Source organism: Saccostrea echinata, unplaced genomic scaffold, assembly GCF_033153115.1.
Source record: "Saccostrea echinata isolate AGI-Se365-2 ecotype Australia unplaced genomic scaffold, CSIRO_AGI_Sech_v1 ptg000028l, whole genome shotgun sequence".
In the NCBI taxonomy this organism is placed as follows: Eukaryota; Metazoa; Mollusca; class Bivalvia; order Ostreida; family Ostreidae; genus Saccostrea; species Saccostrea echinata.
The window spans coordinates 14,794,751-14,819,661 of record NW_026889777.1 but is presented as its reverse complement, the minus strand read 5'-3'; the positions used below and the strand labels follow the sequence as shown (position 1 = coordinate 14,819,661).

Here is a 24,911-nt window from a genome sequence, read left to right as displayed (position 1 = left end):
ACTCCAAGCTACAAAGGATAGATTTCTTTAATGATGATTAAATGCTGAGTGAGGTTTAAATAAGCTGTAAGAATGTTCTTATTGTAAGAGTACTAATATGTGTGTACACACATCTATAAAAATGGTTTTATTATACTGAACTATATCAAATTATACTCTTGCATTTAAATGTTAATGTATATTGAAAACTAAATGTAAATGTTTCATGTTGGGTGCATAGCTTCCTATAAAAAAACAGATACGTACATATCCCCCTAAATAATAAAATAAAGATAAATGATAGAAAGAGAGATTTTCGGACCATGAACAGACTTAAACTAAAAAGTCAAATTTTTAACCATCTACTTGATGATTATTTATTTACTGTGAAATGAAGCTCGGGCTTTGCAGGTAACAGCACTTTGGTGGTGTCTCATACATTATTCTTATTTTGGAGTGTTTTTCTTCTACACCATTTCAGTTTAATATTTTAGGATTGTAACTTAAGTTTATTTTTTTCAAATCCTGGAGCCTGGAATCACTAAGAAACCGTGATCACCAAGAAAATTCAGGGTTTTTTTTAGTTTTTAGTTAAAATAATGTCTTCAAACGCTTGAAGAAATTAAGTTACATCTCTATAAATCATATAAAAATTCTTCAGTTTTCTAAAAAATCCCAAAAACTTTTGTCCCCTCCCCAGGATCCACTAGGCTCCTGAGGTGCCCCCCCCCCCCCCCGATCCATCGCTGGTAGTTGACATGCACATATTTTTCATTGATTGTTGAAGATTAAATGACCAGAAGTTGATTACTAGTATTTGCAAGGTAGAATTAGCAATAACATATTTTATTAAGCTGCATTAGGAATAGTATATTGTGTGCACGTTTCTCCCCAGCACAATTTTGACAAAATCAATCCTCGTTACCCCATTTTTGGAAAACTATAAATATGTATCCACTACAGAATACAAAGTAAAAGATTTAATTTACAGATTTAATCGCTAGTTTTTTATTCCATGTTTGTAACGCATGTAATTGATATTGAATACACTCACTGATTAGGACCCTACCTTCTGTTCTCTTTATGTTGAAAGTAACTTTTTTCTTTACCTTAAATTCAAGCCACTTTTCTTACGGTTGTTTGTTATTCTAACTGCTTTAATTTACCTTATATTTATGTATTTTTTAAAATCAAGCCAAATATTATTGCGCCAATATAAATATATTTTTTTTAATTTTTAGTCTTTAAAGAGTTTAAAGAATTTAAGCAATTTTATTTCATTATTCTACAATGTGTTATATATAAGTGATGAAATTTTCAGATTGTGCGTAAACGGTTATTGGCTGGTGTTTCCTGATTTAGAAAAAAAAAAGAAATATCAGTCCTGAAGAGAAATTCCCTGGAAATATTTTTTTCGACTTGAAAATGGATATGAAATAATATAAAGTCTTGTATCTTTGATTACGATAATTAATAAACCATGCAGTGGATATTCGAATGATGATTTGAATGATATATCGTTCAATATGCATGCAACCTTTTTTAAAAGTCAATCAATATAATGTAAAATTGAAAAAAAAAAAATAAGAAAAGAAATTGGAACATGGCATATTAGTATAAGTTATACGTGGTAAAATTGATTAACCTATACTTACACCTGAGCAATCGCCTTACTTAATAGGAAGATGCCAAGTCCATGTAAATGAAAAAAATTGAGCGAAATGAACAACAAAATTACAGCACGACTTACACGTCAGGCAATCTCAAGGCCCCCGGACCGTAAATAATGAATGAGAATCAAAGTCAATAAGGGTAGCACACAGAAATATAAATAATTCCCATTTGGGGGGAAGAATGTTTCATCCAGGGTGTTGGAATATTTCTCGTTCAGAATATGGGCCGTCTGACAATTTATACCCGTTATTTCTCACGCATAATGAATAAGACAAGTTTTAATTGTCAATTAAGAGTTTTGACATCATTTGGTGGTCTGGTAATACTTCTAGAGAGAAAATAACGGAACAGCAGGTCCAACTTCATTTTTTGTCTTCCATCATAAAAATCATCCTTTATAATCAAATTACATTGATTAGTCCAGATAACGTTTGAATCACTGGGGCATATCAGGAAAAATTTTACCCTCGTCGTCTTTTGTGAAAAAGTCTGGGCCATCTGTGCTCTTAACACCAACTGTGATGTTTGAGCATGCGCACACACAATAGAGAATACACTCATTCCTTTATCGAATTTATAACAATACAAGAAATCAAAAACAAAATGTGTTTCGTCATTGTTTTTCCGTTTTTGATTTGCAATCCCTCGCATATAATTTAAAAGAAAAAAGGAATATCAAAAGCTTTTTCGTCGATAAGACACACATTACTAGCTTTGAAAGTTTAAGCATTGGTATCCAATTTCTCCTTCTTGAATGATAATTATAGTTTTTAGATGTTAATAGATAGCTAAGACCAGCCTATTTCTGACAATAAAAAAACATGTCATGGATACAGCGTTATAATTTAATAAACGAAAGTTTAACCCTCTTATCATTTCATTTATATGTACAATGTGATGAAATCATGCATTATTACTTTTTTTAAAAGTAGCATTTATTTATTGATTCGGTATTAAATGAAGAGTTTGGGATTAAGAATGATCAAAAGAAAAATATCGCATATTTAATGTTAACAGTGTCTTTGAAATCAAAATTTTAATTATTTATCGATTGATTTAAAAAAATCTTAAAATTCTATTCTCTTATGATTAAATAAGATATGAAGAAAAAATGAAATTAATTTAAAAAACATGCTTTTAATATATTTGTAGTCAATATTGTGAAGGAAAGCACATCTATACACTGTACATGTATGATACAAATGCTTCTAATTTTTTTTTAAATATATATTTATTCTTTTTTTTCAGTATTTTTTTTTAACGAATTCGTGCAACAAATTCATGATAAAAAAAGTTTTTCTTTTCAGAAAAATTGTATTTTTTTTTTAATTCTGATAATAATAAAATAAGAAAACAAATTTTTCACATGCTAAAATGTGTTTAAAACAGTTACATATCACGCAGATAATATTGTCAACTTCAAATATCAAAGTGATATTTACGCCCTCTAATTTTATATTTCCAGGCGCAAGTTTTTATTGCATATTAAGGTTATGTTCCTTCCGAGACACAGATCGGCGCGTGGCGGACACACGTCCAGAATGCGATACTTCCATTCACGAAATTCAATTATTTACATTCCTATTCAGGCAGACATTGGTCACTCAATTTAAGGAAAAGTTTGACAAAGTGCAGAGTCGTCAAGAATATCTGATTTTTGACGACAAATGCAATTTCAGATTGTAACTTGTCACTCAGCATTTAAGGAATCCCCTACCATATTTGATCAGGGTGTGTATTAAAGTGGCAAGACCGCTTATATTTCTTTGTTGTTTCATGTTCTGTGAACTGAATTTTTGAGGTGCATGGGTATATTTCAGGCAGGTTCCTACCCAAAAGAGATTTTTGAAATAGTGTCTGATTTCTAAAGTGAGGAAACATGGCCTGATATTAATCCCTTCATGTTTGGACCCCGTGGAACAATATCCATTAAGAGAATTAATGAAATTTATAGTCTTTTCATGTGGTTCTGTCAAATTAAAGTGATTCTGGTCAAACTCTCTGCGCACAAAAGACTTTGGTCTATTTTTGGAGGTTAAAGTAAGCGAATCCCCCAGTGAATCAAAATTGGTGCATTCGATTGCAGAGACATTTATGCGGGGCGGTGCATTGCGATTTACGCTCCTATAATAAATGAGTCGGACTCGATTGAACTTGAGCGCAACGCCGATGGATTCCCGTAATACAGATGACCAGATCAAAGGATTTGTAACGTATCCCCTCCGCCACTGATCTTGTCGCCCAGAGAATCCAGCGGACACCTGCTTCTTCTAAATTCGCTTAATGAAGTGGTTGATGACCCATCCTCTCTTACCATTGTCCTTCCGTAATGTGTGAATGACAATCGAACGCGCCAGTTTTTCACAGTTTTTAAGTACCCTCAACTGGACGCGAGGTCTATATTGGAAGACGTTTATTGTAGGTTTTATTGAATTTTGAATATTCTTAAATTTGGTCTGCGTGAAATAGACTTCCCTAATGACCTTGTTTTAATTGGACTGTATCAATAACATCATCGGTTTAGCATAAAATTTGGTTCCAGTCGATACAAATGTTCCATACTGTTTTTATTGAGAAATAATGCCATGTAATCTAATAAAATTGAAATCAGTGCAGAGTCCTGTTTGTTTAAGTCTCTAACTTAATTCGTTATGAAGAATTCATACTATTTGGCTATATAATTAATCATTCAAAATACACACAAGTGATTTTCATTTTCAACATCATAGTTGCTCTTGCGACAGTTAAATTAATAATTGCCATATTTGAAAAAAAAAATCATGAATAAGAAAAGAAGCACACGTCCTTCAAACGTCTTCATATATTTGTTCACTTAGCAATGTACGAACAGGCAACTTTTGTTTGTTTTCCTATATTTTCAGGCTCGTGATGTATGGAAAACGTTTGAGGACATAGTACAATATATACTGTAGTAATATATATATTTTATATATAGTACTACAATAGATTCATTTGGGGCGGGGATATGTTTCTAACATGCACTCAGGGCCCAAAATACTAAGACCCTAGGTGATAATAAAAAAATGAACAAAAAATCAAGCCGATAGAAAAATTTTCAAATACAAATATATCTTTTATTTGACAAGAACATTGCGTGACCTCTCAAAAACGAAAAAATAACATGAATATTTCATAAAATATACCATTGACATGTAGATGTTAAATGCACAACAGAGACAATTTCTGTCAACTTTTCCTTTATCACAGGCAGGTGAATCACTAGTGACTTGAGTTTTGATTACACACTCAATGCATATTTAATCAGGCGAAGCCGCCAGGGACCTTATTATTTTATAATATCACCGCGAATCTTAGCGTGATCTTGGGCGATTTAAGGCGCTATCTTTTGCTTTTCAAACAGAAATAACTTCTTTCAAGATGAATTATGAAGAAATTGGATTTTTATTTATTTCTTTAACTGCAAATCTAGACAATGATCAAAGATCATACTGATTCTAGACTTCGTATCCAATTAACACAATAAAGCGATTCTCTTCTTGTCTTCGCAATTCAAAATATGAAGATATTTTCAATAATGCCAATAAAAAAATTATTCCTTTAAGAATCAGAAGGAAACGCAATAATTATTAGATGATAAATGAGTTCAGTGAGCATAGAGGCCAAGGATGTCATAATATGTCTTGTCTGTTTGTTTTTTTTGTTTTTTTGTTTTTTTTTAATTTAAGAGCCCTCTATACACTTCACACTAAAGAGTTCTGAATCTTTGGTATTTTTATGCAGGTAGAGTAATCTGCCCTTTGATCAAGCATAAAATTAATTGAAATGTATATTTTATTACTTAATTTGTGATCAAATCAAGCATTCATAACACCTTAATAGGCCAAGATGAATAGCTAGAACACTTCATTTACAGGTATTTTGCCCACTTATGTAAACAACAGTGATTTATGTTCATCAGTACTACACTGTATTTGCACATTTTCCTAAGGGTAAATACAAGTTACCCTATGTTAAAAATGTAATAGATAAGCTTAATATCTACACCTTTACATACTATAATTTTTCAATGTCCAAAAAAACCCTTTTTCTTGAGTGTATAGAGGGTCCTTTAAAATATCGCAAAATGAAATTTAGAATACTTTCTGCCTTATAACTATTGAAAGTTTCTCTGAATTTTTCCCCCTTCATACAGATATAATGCCGTTTATTTATCTTTTAATGAAATACTTTTTTTAGCTAAGAGAGAGAGAGGTGAAGTTGGAACAACTGTTATGTTCAGTAGTTCTTTCACCATAACATAAATCTGTAAACTTCCAAACAAATATACAAAAAGTGAATAAAAATGTACAAATTTAATGTATATCTACCTTTTCTTGCTACTTTTGAATTTAAAATGTTCTATATTAACGCAAAACGCAAGTATTTGTGAGTATGTCAAAAACAATCAGTTCCTCAAGTAAATAAGAAAATTATTAGTGAATGCAGTAGGACTCTTGAATAAGATTAACTATTGTTAAAAAAATACATTAATTATATATTATTTCGATGGGATATAACTAACTAGAGGGTATTTTAAAATAACAGATAATTTAACAGCATTGGTTAACTTGTTCGTAAACTGCAAATGAATGAACAAAAAATGATATTGGAATCTTATCCTCTTTGCGCGTGTCGTTCGATCATTAATTCGAACGAACAATGGGCTCCCCCATATTATACTAGAATTCTGTTGGAGATGATTGGTCGTTAGAATTAAAGGGATTAACGTTATTTGACCAAAGAAATTTGTTTTTAAAAGGCTTTTATCACGAGTTATTGCGATTTTCCATCGAAATGCATGTGCAGATAATTATTGAAACACATGAAATTTTATTTTGTCTTTGTGTTACAATCATCATACAAAAGGAATCAAATATCACTTCATCTTTTCCACTTCTATAGACACTAAGACAAAAAAAAAATCTTTCAGTAACTGCATTATATGACGCAAAAATATGTAAGGAAACAAGGAAAGTTAACTCTCATGCACTATTCATTATGAAGATGGTGAGATTTTTCTTTAACAAATAATCATCAAATGACTCTAGACGTACATTTTATACATATTTTAATTATATCCAATGTTTTTTTTTTTTTTTTTTTTTTTTTTTATCTTATTCAGTTTATAATTAACAATTCTGTGATTGTCATAATTGTCCATATATTTTGCATACGCTAAATTTGAAACAAATTAAATGGTTGTATAATTTTCAGTGTTAAATGAAATAAGTCATCAAAGAAAAAAAAAAAACTTTAAAAAAAAAAAAAAATCTTGTATTCTTATTTTAAAATTAATCTAATTCGATTCAGGTCGAGAAAAAGAAAATGAGTAAAAAAGCACTATATATACCTCTTCTTTAAATGGAAAGGAAGTTCACATTATTCTGTTATAATGGTCTCTCGCACGTCTTTTCCTCGGTATTTTTCTCTTTCTCTCTACTTGAAATACCTCTTTTTAATTTCTATCACCTCCTTATGTCAGTGAACCAGATAAAAAGCGGATCCTTTACTAATGTTAATTATGATGCAAATGTAAATACGAATTTATCTAAAGAAATACCCGCCCGAGACTCGGAGGTCCGCATCTGTCACTGAAATTCTAGAATTATAACTGCAAATTTTATTCCTGCTCGTCAATACCGCCACTTTTCTCTTATCTGAACGATATGCTATTTGATCAATATCTTACAATGGGATGGTAAACAGCTACTGAGTTATATCATGTCTTAATCAAGCTTTATTACCGATTATATCTCCCATTAAAATGTGTCAAAAATAAAAATAAATTACGATTTGGGAAAAAATAAATTACTAAACGTCTTTTTATCATTGTGTAGCATTTTTGAACAAAATCCCTCAAAACTCCAGTTTTTTGTTGGTATTTTCTGTATCTATTGTCTTGACAGTCGCCCCACCCACTAAGTTTAAAAGATCAAAATTGTCCTTATTTGATAGTGCACACTTTATATCGCCAGAACGCTATTAAGCGGCATTATCTTGGAATAGAAAAGTAAACACTTATCTCAAGTTTTCGTGTCAGTTGAAAAAGAGCCTTGGAAATGGCACGCGCCAGAGTCTACCGTAACCCGGGAAACGCTTTGCGTGCATGGCAACGGGACCTTTCCCATACCCGAAGAATCAAATGCCACTTTTGTCCACGTTTTACGACACTAATTAATACTTTAGGAATTATGCATTTCATTCTTATCTTGACACGCTTCCGTATAGCTGAATTGGTGATATATATTAATTATAACCAGAGTCCATATTTTGCAATCGGACACAGCTAATTTATCATTTCATTCGTCATTATGAAATTTTCATCAGAAATGGCGATAGGAAACGTGTATAACAAAACAAACTAACCCTCATATGAAAAGTCCTAGAGAGTGCATAAATGACAAAAGCGCTCGTGCGAGAGAGAGAGAGAGACTACAAATCGTATCAATTTTTATGATATACTTTCCTGATTTTTCAATACAGACAGTACAAAGACAAAGACATTAGATGTATTTAAAATATAATTTCCTTACTTCATAAAGACTTAACATGCGATCTTACACACTGTGCACATTATTTTTTGTTTCGTAATTCTGCAAATTGTGTATCAAGGAAGGGTACAATTCTGATGAATAAGTGGAACAAAATTGCAACAAAGCCTTTTTATTTCTATGATTATTCAATCGCACGTTCGTATCTAGTTTACAGTTTAAACCCCCCTCCCCCCCCCCCCCCCCCAAGTAAGACAGTATACACTATACATGTACTTGTATTCAAAACGTCAACTGAAATATAATAATATAACTTTGAAAACTATGGTATCATTCTTAACTTTTAATTACTTTATATTATATACAACGTACTTTTTTTTTTTAATTTAAAAAAAAAAAATTAAAGAAAATTTTTTATTCCTAAACGAAATGAACTCAATAATTGATTTTATGCAAATGTATTCAGCATCTTCAATTGTCCAGGGATTCCGTAGGCATGCTGAAAATGTTCTCTTGTTTACAAAGCACTTAATCCTACGTTATAAGTAAATGATTGCATGGGAAAAAAGATGTCTTCATAAATGTCCTTCTAAGACGAAAATCTAGATTTCTCACTGACAGACAATAACCTTCCATTGCCGTCACTGTATGTGTATATTAACTTATAATTAATATTTCACGTGCAAAATGAAATATATTGTAATCAACCCATGCTGAAAAACCAAGAATGACTTTGTCATATTGTAAATTTTGAATTTACCGTGTGGTAGTAAATATAAAATATACAATATTGTAAATTTTGTATTTACTACCACCCGCTAAATTCAAAATTTACAATATGACAACTTAAATAATTGTAAATTTATTAAATGTTATAAAGCGGCAATAAATTGTAATTTAATGTTGGTCATGATTTAATGTATATGCTGCACTATCGTTTGTCTTAATATTATAATGTTCATATCAATAATCACGGCTTTTCACAGATAATGGTTACACATAAAATGTCCTTATCGCAAATAAGCGTGTCATTTTTATCTGGAAACGCAATTTTGGTGTTAAACCTGTTGTCAAAGGTGTCACTAACATGAAATAAACCTAAGATTACTTTCATATATTTTACGTTTTAAGAGAAGAAAGAAAATTCCAAAATGGACTTTTACTTCAAATTTCGAGAATTTTAAAACATTTGTACATATTCTCAGCAGTCAAAAGTACAGAAAAAAAACATATATACATTGTATATAATTATTATATATATTAGGAATAAGGTATTGAGTTCTTGTAATTAGCCACACAAAAAGCAATAAACAGACAAAAGTCTGCTAATAACACTAAATACTTATCACCCCCCCCCCCCCCGAAAAAAAGAGAGAGAAAAAAATAACAAACAAAACAAACAAAAATTCCATTTTTTTAATCAGTTGATATTTAGTTTATAAGAATGTATCGATATCTGTATGAAAATTAATAATATAGCATACATTGTGGACCTGGTTCTGTGGCTATAGCGTGAAAATGACCGACCTTGTCACACATCATATAGTGGCCATTGGGCGCCAAAATTGTCATCAAGGAGGTATCCCGAAACTCCAAAACAAATGGGACAGGCACGGCGCTGTCCGCCTTTACAGTAGGATGTCCCCCACTTTGTAGATTGAGACACCAATATTTTCCATTCTCACTTTGTAAACTGTATCTCCCATCATTCAACTGGTCAAGAGTTATGACGCTGGGGTAAGCTTTGGTGCAGATGTACTCATCTTTGTTACTTCCGGGAACAGTTTTAATTCCGATAAAACCGAACTCGGACCGGAAAACAATCACAGGCCGATTTAAAATCCGGATTTGAAAGCCGTCGTCCTCGGCGTCTTCCGGGAGACTAGCGGCAAGATTACCGGTCCCTTTGCTTACTAGTCTTTTCCCATTGGATCCTTTAATGCTTGCTCTACCATTAGACAACCAAATGATCTCGAACATATTCTTGTCAGATATAGAATTAGTACTTGCTTCTATGCGACCATCTTTGGCAACTCCCCAGAAGGTGCCGTCGTAGGTTTCGATGTACCATTTCCGTGATGTACTGTCGTATTCTAACTATTTAATGTAAAGATGGAAGATTTCAAAAGCATTCTGTACATTCTGTAAAAAGTACATTTCAAAAGACGTACATGTATATTTCGTATCTATTAACGATAGGTAAAGAAGGAACTGAATCGTTGTGCTATTTAATAAATAAAATGCTTCTTTATAATACTCCTCAAAATAAAATATAACAGTTAAAACAAAACTCTTTACGATTTTTTTTTATGTATTCAGTAATGCATGTATTTATCTGCCAGTTTGTTTTAATGATACCAGACTTTTACTCTGAAAACAGTGAAAACTTATAAAAGTATCTGTTTGCATTTGTTTGTTCAAATTTGTTTGCTTGATTTTGTTGTTCTATTTTCTTTGTTCTTCTTTTTGTGCTCAATTTGATTTTGTATTCTACTGAGGAGTTCGTTATGAGACTATAATTTCGATTATTTCAGCCAAGTACATATTTTTTTCATGATATATCAAAAATTTCAGATTACGAAAATAAAAAAAAAATTATATGGTTAGAGTCTAATGAAGACAAATTAATTATTATAAAGTTAAGTACATGTTAATATCTTATCAAAGCTTTCAAAAAAAAGGCATAATGCCATGAGTATACACAAATGAATAATTTTGAATACTTATACATACAGACCGTATGGTATTTACATGTATTTTACTTAGTTGTATGTACTTTTAACATAAAATGTTCTAGCTACATATTTGTATACTGGTATATATTGTCAATACAGGTCTATGAATGATCACATGTCAAATGCAATTTGATAACCCCAACTGCCGCACCTACAGTTATTTGTATGGATTATTTTAGCTGCAGAACTGTAGCTCTCTGGTTGAGAAAATTCGGACAGATAAACCAGAGAGCTACAGATCCAAGCATTGTAAAACCTTCGATTTACATGTACGCCGCCGCTTTTTTGTCGCTCGCTTCGAGTATATTTCTTGTATTCCCCAATTCACAAATGGTATCTGATAATAAACTATATATTTTACTCCCATTCCTGACACTTTATTTACCTTTCAAAGGTTCCAAATGGCCGTATGTAGTCTTGAAGTATCAGTTTTTAAAAAATGCATTCCGAGCTCCACGTTGGTGTAATGCTAAAAAATAACACGCCCTCATTTATCTCATTTGGAACCGTTGAAAGGTAAATAAAGTATTAAGAATTGGAGTAAGATATATGACCAGATACCATTTGTGAATTGGGGGAACGCATAAAATACAAGAAATAATACCCGAAACGAGCGACAAAAAAGCGGCGGCGTAAATCGAAGGTTTTTACAATGATTGGATCTGTAACTCTCTGGTTTATATCTGTCTGAATTTTCTCAACCAGAGAGCTACAATTTAGGATTATATCATATATATATATATACATATATATATATATATATATATATATATATATATATATATATATATATATATATATATATATATATATATATATATATATATATTAGGGATGTCAACGAATAGTCGACTATTCGACTATCAATCGAATGGACCGACGATCGAATAATGAAACGACATTCGAATATTATTTTAACTAAATAAATGCAATAAATGAGTGATAGATGAGATGGAATTCTCATCAAAAAATTGAGAAACAGTCTTCCTCATAGACAGTCGATAATTTTCCTCAACAAAAACGGTAGATTTTCCATGTACGTATAGAAAGTACAGCAATTATAAGTGCTTCACTAATGCGAAGATTAATTGTCAGTTACTGCCTGTGTTGTTTTTATAATAAATTACCAACCAATGTAATGGGCTTTGTTAGTAAAATTATTAATTGGACTTGATCTTATACCATGTACCATTTATCTTTTGTTATTTTAAGTTTACTCAAATGCAAGGAATAAACCTGTTTTGATACTTCGATAATTATTAAAACAATGCGCTTACATTTTAAACTGTTTGAGGATATTTTGATAGCCCCCCCCCCCCCTCCTCCACTTTATTTCATAATAAGCTTTAAAAAATATCGGCTGTCAATTTTTTAATGCTTACTAAATAAAAAATGACTGCATGTTCAGGCCGATTTATGAATTCTATTGACGGGGAAATAATAAATTTTGGAAAATTAGGTTTCAAAATTTATTTCATAGAATCATGCTATCCACGCGTTACGTTGCATTAATTTTGATGTTTCTTTGTAAAGGTTTTTGAGTATGTACCAATGAAGTTTGAAATAAAATTGTATTTTCAGAAAATGTTCCTAATATTCGACTATCGTTCGAGTAATGCAATCGAATGATCGACTATGGAAAATAAATATTTTGACATCCCTAATATATATATATATATATATATATATATATATATATATATATATATATATATATATATATATATATATATGCATGTTTATAAATACAGTGTATGTGTTTGTGTCTATCTATGTGTATATGTACAGTGTAACCTTTCATTCCGAACTTTCTATCTCATCGTTGTAAAAATCTTGTATGCCTTCTGGGCCCAAAATTGGAAAACACCAGATGTGTCGTAACGCCACGAATGCCCCCAAAGGCGGTCAAAATTATATTTTAAATTTGTTTGCACAAAAGATTTTTTTCTAAGTTCAAGAGGGGCAACTCTTTCAAAAATCATCATCAAAATTCGAACTTGACCTGTATTTTCTGGTAAAATACCTGCATATGCAATTTCAGCCTTGTACACACTTCCCTACAAAAGTTAGAGAGCGGAAACTGAAAATTTCTCCATCTTTTTTTTTTTTTTTTTTGCTTGTCAGATTTTTTTGGGAAGTTGCCCCCCCCCCACCTCTTTTGAAACCTTTGCTACTGTGGAGGGTAATCGTGTTCAAAAATCCAGACTTGTAAGTTTGTAAATCCAGACTTGTAAGTTTGTAAATCCAAACTTGTAATCGTATCAGTTTCATAGTCTACATATGTAAGTAGGTAATTCCGACATCCTAGCATGTAGTTCCGAACGTACAACTGTGTTGACTTTGAATTTATACCATGAATGTGTGTATTTTTGATGTTGTAAACTTGGTTTTTCCGGAATTTATATTTCCGCGCTCTGAATAAAACACAAAGACAATTGACAAGTCTACAAATGTAAAGTCTACATGATTGTCGAATTTTGATTATGAGGAACTATGGAGGGGCATCAGTGCCACATTCCCCCCCCCTTTAATTTTTCTAACTTCTTTTTCCAACTGAAATTAATTATCTAAATTTTATAACTTCCAATTTTATATTAATATTTTCATTTGAATTTCTTATTATTATTTAATTTTAATTCTAACTTTTTTTTATATGCTTTAAGTTTATTTTAGCTTCTTAATTTTATTTTATTTGACGATGTGACGTGAATCATTAACCGCTTATTCACGGCTTGCGCGGATCTAGAGGGGCTTCAGTTTTTAAGGTCTTAACCGAAAAATCGTTCGACTTTCAATGCCGAAGGAATAGTCATTACCAACACGTATGTTAAACGTCTTACATTTTGCCAGCCGGCACTAGGAACTTAGGACAAGCGAACTCCTACCTTCCCATGGCCTACGAAGCTAGCGCCCTAGGCTACTGTGGTCATTGCCTCAGTTTATTAAGAGCTAATGTAACTGCAATTATATCATATTAAAAAAAAAACACTCAGTAGATGCAGATCCGTATCAATGTTTATCGAAAAGGGGGGGGGGGCTCCAAAAAATTGACGATGAAAAAATAAATAAATAAACTGCCAAAACTCCTCCTTCGTGGGAGGCGATGTTTAGGATATCTTTCTTTAACTTTTCAGTAACTTTTTTTTTCAACGCAAGAATTTTCCAGAGTTTGATGATACTGCATGATAAAAGGGGGAAGGGGGACATAGAGCCTATAAATGAATTTTCATATTAAAACAGTTGCAAAAGATTATTCTCCACACAAAAAAGTTGGGAGCCCAACCTTTCGCTCCCTCCTACTTCGGCCCTGAGATTTGTTAGTGAAAAAAAATTCTCTGTCCTACTGTAAAAAAAAAATGTGATAACAATATCAATTTAAAGATACCTGATATTTGTGTACCATAAGCGGGCAATCAAAAATGGCGGTCATAATTATCATATTTGAAACATCTTGCACCAGGGCCATAAAACTTAGACGAGCTCACTTTTGATCACAGTCTCACGTTTACCAAAGGAATTAATTGTATGTAGAACAGAGAGACTGGGATCAAAAGTGAGCTCATCTAAGTTTTATGGCTCCAGACCAGGTCCGTAGGCAGCGAGTGGGGTGAGGGTGACAGTATATACTATACCAATAAAAAAAAAGCAATTTCCGATTGTGCCCCCAAAAATAATTTTGTCGGTAAATACATACGAAAAGAATCGTTTTGTCCCCTCTACAAGAATGTCTCATTTTTGGGAGGGGGGGGGGAAGCTTATCAAGAAATTTTTGTTTTGTGCCCAATGCTCCACCCCCACCCTCACCCAATTAAAATGCTGCTACGGGCCTGAAAACGAGAGAAAACACGCAAGAATATCATATGGTTTTTAAAATGAAAAAAAAAAATGTTCCAGGGAAATGTTTCTACGTTTCATAGCTAGACTGTTCGCCAAGATCTCTGTGTATCTGTACATGAAAGGCCTTAGCGCCCCGTTTTGTTTGAATTTTATTTGGATTTCTTAGTTTAACTCTGTTAGTTTCACTTTCTTAAACAAACTTTCGATTTTGCTTATAGTTGTTACCAAAAAAGTAATAAATTAGCTCAAGTGAAACATAATTGAAATTTTAAGATAGAATTAAAATACGAAAGGAAGCAAAATTGCCATAATAGAATAAAGAAAAGAAAATAAAACTGAAAAATAGAAACAAGAACAGGCACGGATCCAGGATTTTTTTTTCCGGGGAGGGGGGGGGGGTCCATCCCAGTCCAAATAAAAAAATCCAACCCAGAAATTTCTTGACAAACAAAAAAAAAAGTAAACTTGAAAGCATAAAAAAACCTATTTCGTGTTTGTGTTGGGGGGGGGGGTTCATCTTAACACAGATCAGCGTTTTCGATGGGGGGGGGGGGGGTCCAAGGTCACTTTCAGTTCGTTTAGTATATACATTTAATAAGTCTGCAAATTCCAGGGGGGGGGGGTCCGGACCCCCGATCCCCATCTAGCTCCGCTCATTCAAGGAGTAAGAATTAAAATAAGAAATATAAAATGAAGAATGTAATTTGGAAAACAAAAAGTTATAATAAAAAAAGAAAATAAGAAGATTTAAAAATAATTGTGGCACTGATGCCCCTCCATAGTTTTTCATTATCAAAATTCGACAAACGTGTAGACTTTACATTTGTAGACTTGTCAATTGTCTTTGTGTTTTATTCAGAGCGCGGAAATATAAATTCCGGAAAACCAAGTTTACAACATCAAAAATACACACATTCATGGTATAAATTCAAAGTCAACACAATAATTGTACGTTCGGAACTACATGCTAGGATGTCGGAATTACCTACTTACATATGTAGACTATGAAACTGATACGATTACAAGTTTGGAATTACAAACTTACAAGTCTGGATTTACAAACTTACAAGTCTGGATTTTTGAACAAGATTACCCTCCATGTGCTACGGGGCTTGTTTTGATGCATTAAGTGTGGCGCCAAGTAGATTCGAATGACGACTTTAAAAAGTACCTGCGACTTCAAACTCTAAAAAGTACCAGCGACTTCACGAGTCATCGGCCTAACCATCTGACATGTTCTGTGGTACATACATGTATATTTAAATATGAACCAAACTGACAAAGGTTTCCTTATTTTTTTTTTTTTTTTAATTTCGACCTACATGTAGGGTAGGGGTGTCCCATTTAAAATCCTATTTCAAATTATTGCTAAGACTCCAACCAATCAAAACATCATGATTTTATTTGGGAGCAGGTCTGCCCTGAATGACTTCTATAAGCCAAAATTCCTAACCCAAAATTGTTGCTTTATCGATATCGGGAAAATGCTGTTTTAGCCAACTTTGAATTTTTATTTTGAAATTGCAAAAAATAAACTTAAGGATTAAAGGGCAAAGAACAAGATATCGTTTCAATTAATATCTGCTCCCCCCCCCCCCCCCTCCTCTGAACTGGAACAAAGAAGTTGATTTAGACATACTGTAGAAAATACTTTGTAAAAATTGAACATTGATTTATAAATGTGAATTTTTTTCCGGGAAATCGTTCTCTTTTTTAAAGATTTTTTTTTTTTTTTGAAATTCCGAATATATTGTACAGTGTACATGCTTTTGTGAATGTGCACAAGAATTTTTTTCACTTGGTGACACTTGGAAAATTAAATTTGATAAAGACTGTTTTGAGAAAATTTTATTTGTACATGAATGCTTCGGAAAGGTAAACTTGGTCATGATGACGCAAGATTTTGAGTAGTTTTCCGTGCAAATTCTTCCGTAAAAAGAGATAACAAAGTAGTAAATTAACATATGAATTTTGTTGATCATTTTCCTTAAAAGAAAACTTACAGATTTTGAGTTTGTCATATTTTATGATCAATGTGTTACTAAAGAACAATTTTTGGCGACATTGGTTAATCGGTTTTTATAAGCAAGAGCAAAATTCCACGAATTAAGGTTATTGTTGTACTGTCGTAATTACATGAAAATAATGTTCTAAGGAATAGAAAGTGTTTAACAGTTAGATTACATATGTAAAAAGAAAGTTCGTACCTGAAAGATTTCCGATTTAGTTGGGGCTTGAGTGATTTTCTTCAGCATGACTTCCATCCCCACGGACGCTGTTTTCCCCCTGGAGCCTACAATGATTACCTGGGGGTGGCTCTCTTGCAGCCGGAAGAATTCCTCCTTTCGCAGCACTTTGTAGTTAGTTTTCAGAATCCCCGAGGGACCGGTCACAGATAGATACCTATCATCGTTGTCTTTGAAGGCTAAGCCTTTTAACGTTTTATCCTCGCTGAGATGGATTTCAATGCCGAATAGCGTATCGTCACCATTGGTATCGACAAGCGATCCATCCTTACAGAGATATCGATTATTGGCAGTTTTGAATCGATATTTACCACAACTAAACTCCATCGTAAACAGAGCTTTAGGACCCCAGGCTTTGACCCCGATCAATCGAACTTGAGTAGAGTCCGCTATCGCGTATTTCTTACCAAGCATTGAAAATAGTGTGACTTGTGGATGCATGGCAAACGGAGTGTACCACAAAGAAAGGTCCTCCCCCGAGGCTTTTTTAGCAAGACAATTAATTTGATCCCCAGTACCTGCAAGAAAATATTTATATTTCCAGCTTCTAAAAGCCCAACGGGCAGATCCGTCAGTGGCGTATTCTAAAACGAATTTTTCATTTTCTCCGCGAGTTTTGGCTTCACATGTTACTTTACCCAAGCGATCTACTGAAATGTAGTTTCTTGTGTAGCTACGGATGTAGATTGATTCGTCATCTTGAAATTCTACTGTCCATTTCTGTTTCTGACGAAGAGCGGAGCCTCCAGCGTTGATCTTATTTCCGTATTGTTCTGCAGTAAGATATTTTTCTTCTACATTTACAATGCCGATAACCCATTCAAACGTACTCATTTTTACACTTCATGCTCCATGACTTGATGACATATGCATTGTGACTTCAACATGTGGATTGTGACGTCACAATCATTAAGCGTAACACTAAACCTACCAATTATTACTTGGTCTATTCTGACAGGTCGACAGATTTTTTCTCGGAGAAGGCCGAGTGATCTTTGAAAGTATTAGTCTGTGAGCAGTATTTGTATTTTAGTATAAAATAAACTCAAGGTTAATTTACATGTACCTCAAGTAGAAAATATAATTGTATTTCTGTTTCACCAGCGATAAACAAGAAAATATTCTCCCTCCTTACCCCAACCGGCAACCGACTGAGTATAAATTTCATTATCGCATATGCATGTACATGTATGCAGCTGTAAGGAACACAGTACAGTCCCTGAAATGATCTACTTTCCCATTTTTCCCGTTTGCTGATCGTTCCTTCAGCGTGCGCTCTCGGTTCCCTCTTCGTTCGCTGTTTTGCGCTCACTGTTAACCAACTGCTAGGGCTCACCTTTCACGAATCGTTCAGCGTTCACGTATTGTTCACCTTTTTTTCTTCACTATGAAGTGAAAGTATCGAACTTCTTAAGGACTACAAAATGGAAAAGAACGTGTGCATAAAAGTGGAAGGAAACTTTCATAGAGGACCAGAAATATAATTTTGAACTATAAAACATCTAGGTTTACTGGATTACAAAAAGTGGAAATTCAAAGATATCTGCAGTCCTCCTTTATTTATTTGTTGCACTTTTCTTACAATGCCATGCGAGATTTTGTGCCGCTTGTTCACATACATGTAGGTGTGTTTTATTTGTTTGTTTTTTGTTATATGGAAGGAACCTACATTTAAGCATTGAATGATTTTTGAAAGTTGTAGTCTCAAAACTGCAACGGTGGGTGCAAACAGTTGAGTAACGCGCGTTAGCGCTTTATGAAAATTTGTTTGCACACATCGTTGCAGTTATGAGACTACATCTTTCAAAAAATAATGATTCAATGCTTATATTTACATTTTTTAACTCCTTGCCTTGACCTCAAATGTGATTTGTTTTGAAAAAAAACCCCTGTATTAGCCTTCGGGTATAAGTTACAATTAATGGAAGAGCCATTGCAATAGCTTCTGTTCAATGTAAGCGTGACTTGATTTTCGCTAATTACATTGCACTTGCACAGCGTTCAACGTTTGTGACGTCAAAATAAAATACTTTAAACCTTTTGACCCCATGTCCGTGTTATGGTGATTTGAATGCCGTCGCTTTCCACACACTTTATAAGAAAAATAAATGTGGAATGTAAATACATGTATTTGTATGTGACAAAAACGCCTCAGTGAATATTTTAAATTTCTTATATATCATTTTCTTTTTAAAGTCGTTATAAAATTTTGTTTTTAAAAATAGGGCCCTTGAAGATACTAGGATTTTTGTTTTTCTGCTTTCACTTTTAATTTCCGATGAAACCATGCACCCAGGAAGTCGATATGAAAATTACATTTATCACACTCAAAAATGAACCCCAGGCCCGGTTCGATGAGAATAAATCAAGCATTTTAAGTGCTTATTATCGACCTCCAGTGTTGGTATTCGTGGGAAAATTTCAAAGCATGTTAAAATTAATTTAATTTTACATTTTAATAATAAAGTATTACCTTCTGAGTTTACTTTAGAAAATAACGGTAATATCAAATTGATTTGATTAATATTTAATATTATTTTCCCCTCTACGTGTAAAAGGCAGTATGAATGTACATGTAATCTACTTATTTGTTTTTTGCGGAACTTTTGTAACATTAATTTCTAATGATGTATTTTAATAAGCCGACAGGCAATTACGAGGTGCTACATATCAGCATATGATGGAATTAATAATGAAAGATCGTCACCAAACATAATGTATGGCTTGAATTATCGAATATTGTTTTTGTACAGTTATCATAATCATTTAATGCTTTTTGGTTATTGAATCAGGTATTTAAACTATTTTTTCTTCATACATGAAATTCTCAAAATTTTAATACACATGTATATTTTATTAATGTATATGTATCGATGAGTATGTTTTCGTGTAAATCTTTCATCCTTCTCAAATTGTAATCGTCTTATTCAATATTGTGATTTCAGTGCTTAAAAAAATATTCGCCGATTAAATTTACTTATTATTTTGTTGCATCTAATTACGGAATAAGTACAATACAGAGAAAACATCAGAGAATTTTCCGAAAAAAATCGTTTATCCTGCGTTTATCTTGCGTTAATATTCACGTTTGCGTTCTGCATTCGCTACAAGTTCCGCTCAGCGTTCACAGCCCATTAATTCACCGTTCTATCACCGTTCAAGTGGGAAGAGAACGTTTCCGGGACTGCACAAAGGACAATAAATCTGTTGTAATTTATTAATAAGAAACGGAATACTAATAATATTATTTTCAAAAACTTATTTAAATTCCATCTTCACCGTATTCGTTTTCCTCATATACATACTTCTGATCAAATAGTGTGTCCACTATAAAATTATCTAAAACAAAGCTTCGGTGAAAGGCGTATGGTAAATGAGAGTGTGACTAGCCTAGGTAAGGTAGCCTCGATAGAAAGAAAATGTATAAAGGTCATTACCGTGCTCATTTCAAGTCACATTACAATGAATAATTTCATTTTTTTTTTTAGATATGTCCCAGCTATTTTCGTTAAAAAATATGTTCCACCTATTTTCGTTGATAATCAAAACTTAATTTTGAATATGGTCAGACGATAGAGGGGAGAACCTTAGTGCGCTTGAATGTGAAACATCAAAATGATTTAACAGCAATCATCAAGTTTTTATTTAACCATGCGAGAATCAAATTCTAGCAAAGAATAACATCAATTAGGCAAATTAAAAGAGTAATAAATAAACACTTTCAGATACCGTTTCTCAACAATACAATATACATTTTGGACCTATTTCCGTTGCTGACGCATAAAAATGGCCGACTTTGTCACAAACCATATATCGTTCATTGGGAGCTAAAATTGTAAGAGCGTTGGTATCCTGAAATTCTAAAATAAACGGTACAGGCTCGGCACTGTCAGCTTTAATTGTTGGATGGCCCCCGGTTTGTAGGTTAACACACCAGTATTTCCCGTTCTCGCATTGCAAACTGTATCTTCCATCTTCCATTTGATTCAAAGTTATGACGCTCGGGTACGCCTTGGTGCAAATGTACTCATCCTTGTTACTTCCGGCGGCCGTTTTAATACCAATAAATCCGAAATCACACCTGAGAACAATCACCGGGCGATTCAATATCCGGATCTGGAAACCTTCGTCTTTCTCGTCTTCTGGAAGACTGGCGACAAGATTTACGGTTCCCTTGCTCACTAGCCGTTTACCGTTGGGTCCCTTAATGCTTGCTCTTCCATTGGACAGCCAAATGATCTCAAACAAGTTATCGTCTGATACTGTTTTGGCATTCGTGTCCAATCGGCCATTTTGACCCACTCCCCAGAATGTTCCGTCGTAGGTTTCGATCGACCATTTCTTCTTTTTGCTATCATATTCCAGCTGTAAAATAAACGTTATCACTTGGATGTCTTTCTAGTGCCTTGCAGAGAAAAAGAATTCAGAAGTTATGTAAAATATCGGGGCTACAGAGATACTAAAGTAATCGAAAAGAAAACCGGGCTGTCTCCTTCGCATATTTCTGAAAATTGTAATCGAAAGTAAAGAAATCAAAAACATTTGCTGAAGTATTTATGCTATAGTCAAACATGCTATACACGTTGGTGAAATTAGTAGCTTTATTATCAGTTTTCATTTTAAAATCTCATTGTGCTACTATCAGAGGACTTTATCCCCACCTCAATGCACCAATGCACGACCCCTTCCCTAGGACTGTTAGATGTTTTCAAAATTACATCCTTGAAACACTTAAAATGTACTCAATATATTGTACACAAGTATTGAGGGAAATAGTAAAACGATTACTAGTGTTTTTTTAAGTACTAGCACAAACGGTATACATACGGATGAATAGAATAGAGTATAGTATACATTGTTGTTGGTATATAATTTTTATTCATAGAAATATGGTTTCAGAGATTTTTTTAGACACTTGAAATGTTTTTATTCAAAGTCCAACACCCTGTTCTGAGGTGTGATTATTTTTTTTTTTATTGGGGGGGGGGGGGCTTAAACAAAATTTGATATGGTTCTTATAAACATCCTTTTTCAGCGAAAAAGAAGTAAAGATAAACATTATATTTTTCTTTAAATTTTAAACACAACATATCAAAAATGTTTTAAAGGTCAATAAGAACAGTTACTACATGTACTTATAAATAGTCCCCGGAAAATCATTGAGGGTATTAACTGTACATGCTTCTGTTCAAATAAATATATATATAAAAAAAAATGAATGATAAAGATCTACACATACTTGAAAGATTTCCGAGTTTGTCGGGCCTTGGATCAATTTTTTCATCATGACTTCCATCCCTACGGTCGCTGTTTTGCCTCCTGGTCCCATGATGCTCACCTGGGGATGACTCTGTTGTAGTCGAAACAGAGCTTCCCTTCTAAGACTCTTCTGGTAACTCTTCAGCATTCCTGTAGGACCACTTGTTGATAGAAATCTTCCCTCATTATCTTTAAATGCCAGGCCCTGGAGTTTTTTATCATCGCTTTGTTGAATCTCTATTCCAAACACTGTGTCTTTATCGTGCGTTTCATTCAACGATCCGTCTTTACATAGATATCGATTATCTGCTGTTTTGATTCGATATTTACCACAGTAAAATTCCATCGTAAACAGAGCTTGTGCACCCCAAGCTTTATCACCACCGATGCGCACGTTCTTAGAATCCGCTATTGCGTATTTCTTACCCATCATAGCAAAGATTGTAACTTGCGGATGCATCGCAAAAGGGACAGTCCACAAGGACAGGTCCTCTTCAGAAGCCTTCTTTGCTAAGCAGTCTATTTTTTCACCCATACCTGCTAGAAATTGTTTCAGTTTCTTATTTTGGAATGCCCAGCGTGCGGACCCATCAGTGGCGTACGTCACAGAGAATTGCTGCTCTTCTCCGCGCTCTTTTGCATCACATGTTACATTACCAAGGCGATCGACAGAGATGTAATTTCTGGCGTAACTCCGAATGTAAACAGTTTCATCCTCATGGAACTCTACCGTCCACATTTGTTTCTGTCGGAGAGCTGTCCCGCTGGCATTAACCTTATTTCCATATCCGTCCGCGGTGAGATATTTCTCTTGTACGTTTACAAGACCGACCTTCCATTCAAAAACATTTTCAGAACTCATAACTGCTTACTTTTGTAAATATACTAGCTAAATTCCATGTGAACAATGGGTATTATGACGTCACCACTATCATTTATTTTATGACGTTCATCACATTCATTTAATGTATTATGACGTTTTGTGTCTATGACGTCACCTTTACACATTTTGAGAGAGTAACGAGCGATAACTCTGCATTGGAGATTGCACTAGTATGTTTATGTTATTTTATTTTTTTTAAATATTGATTACTGTACTGTATATTGACACAACTTTGGTGAAAAAAAATGTACTAGCTTCTAGCTTGAGACTGTATTTCTCCTCCACGAGTGCCATTTTTCAGTAATACAAATTTTATTTAATAATTTTCTAAGATTCAACAAACTCTAATTAAGTCATAAAATTGTTTTATATAGTGTCGTAAATTTAAGTAAAAAGCTAACCCGCTCCCTCTCCCTTTATAGGATACTTCAACCATTGGCGGTAATAGATGTCCATTTATGTTCAAACAAATACCCAGAATTTTTATTTATAAACATCGAGGTTTTTTTTACCCCCATTAAATTGTTTTGTTCATTATACAGCCCATAACAAGTCAAAATTATGTTTCATAGTAAAGTGTAATAAAATAATTTTCTATAGCACTCTAAAATTCTCTGAATTAGTAAGTTTTTCTCTTCTATAACTTTAATTTTAATTGTAAAATAATGCACCAGCTAATCATTAAAACTGTCATGGTTGTGTAATACATAGAAAATTGGATTCAATGACCATATGTATTATCAAGTTTATCGAATTATTATGAAGACCTCAAACACATCAAAATAAAACATTTCAAGTGTTTATACCTCTCTTAATCTTTCACATATATTTTTGACCCCCCCCCCTCCCCATTTCCATATCCACCAAAGCTACGTAGCAGTATTATTTCATTAATAAATGACGTATTCATGTAGTTCCGATCGGGGAATCCAGCATCCAAGATGTATCCAAGCACATATATTAACCTGAAGTATCATACATATGCCGATCATATAAACTGCTTTGATGTTGCCAAGAAGTTAACTATATAAAAACTTTCCCTCTCCACTCCCTCCCCCCATTTCTTCAACCCCCAATTTGCGCCGCCCCCTTTTGATTTTATGAGATTTTAATTGATCGTTCCTCCCAGTGATTAATTTGAACTGCTTGATTTATACAATTTATATTTGAAGCAATTTATTCTACCTTTTAAACTTTGTAATAAAACACTCTCTTGATATTTGCTCATTTCAACCAATAAAAACACTTGAAAGTCTGCCCACTTTGCTTCAGATAAAACTCTCGACGTTAGCTAAGCGCTTAGTCTCCCGCCATCTGTCAGTGTATTTAACGGGAACTTTGGCCATATGCGACAAGTTCAGTATAAATCGATTTGTTTCCTCTGTGTGTCGATGATAAGGATTTTAATTTGAATTAATTTTATAGAAGTAATTGTTAAAAATCACCTAGATTTTATATGCGATATCGACATTAAAAGAAGCTGTTTCTTTAAAAACTGTATCAGCCATTATGGTCTATTAGAATTCCCTGGACGAGAAGTACGTGTATGCATGAAATAAGATGTACAACTGTGAAATATTACCATAGGTAATCTATGTTGTATATTGTTTAAAAAAGCACAACTTAAATCTAACTTCTTTTACATAATGTTTTAGCAAAAATGACAATATTTCCGATCGTGAATTGTTCAACAAATAAAATAAAATAGAATAGAATAAATAGAGAATAATACATGGCAAAATCTGTATCACACCTCATATCAACCCGAGATTCCAATATCAGCCCG

The 24,911-nt window shown here is 33.3% G+C and overlaps 2 protein-coding genes across 2 annotated transcripts; both read right to left on the bottom strand.

Annotated features, from left to right (window-relative positions):
- Window positions 1-9,567: 9,567 nt before the first annotated feature.
- LOC133193800 (protein singed-like) lies at window positions 9,568-17,821 on the bottom strand. The gene is made up of 2 exons (XM_061329730.1): window positions 16,945-17,821; window positions 9,568-10,262 (listed from the first exon to the last, which is right to left on the bottom strand). Exons 1-2 carry the CDS (start codon window positions 17,815-17,817, stop codon window positions 9,633-9,635), a joined length of 1,503 nt encoding a protein of 500 aa, XP_061185714.1. The 5' UTR covers window positions 17,818-17,821; the 3' UTR covers window positions 9,568-9,632.
- Window positions 17,822-20,602: 2,781 nt separating this feature from the next.
- LOC133193799 (protein singed-like) lies at window positions 20,603-23,125 on the bottom strand. Its single transcript, XM_061329729.1, has 2 exons — window positions 22,223-23,125; window positions 20,603-21,348 (listed from the first exon to the last, which is right to left on the bottom strand). The coding sequence occupies exons 1-2, from the start codon at window positions 23,102-23,104 to the stop codon at window positions 20,719-20,721; spliced, it is 1,512 nt and encodes a 503-aa protein (XP_061185713.1). The 5' UTR covers window positions 23,105-23,125; the 3' UTR covers window positions 20,603-20,718.
- Window positions 23,126-24,911: the final 1,786 nt, after the last annotated feature.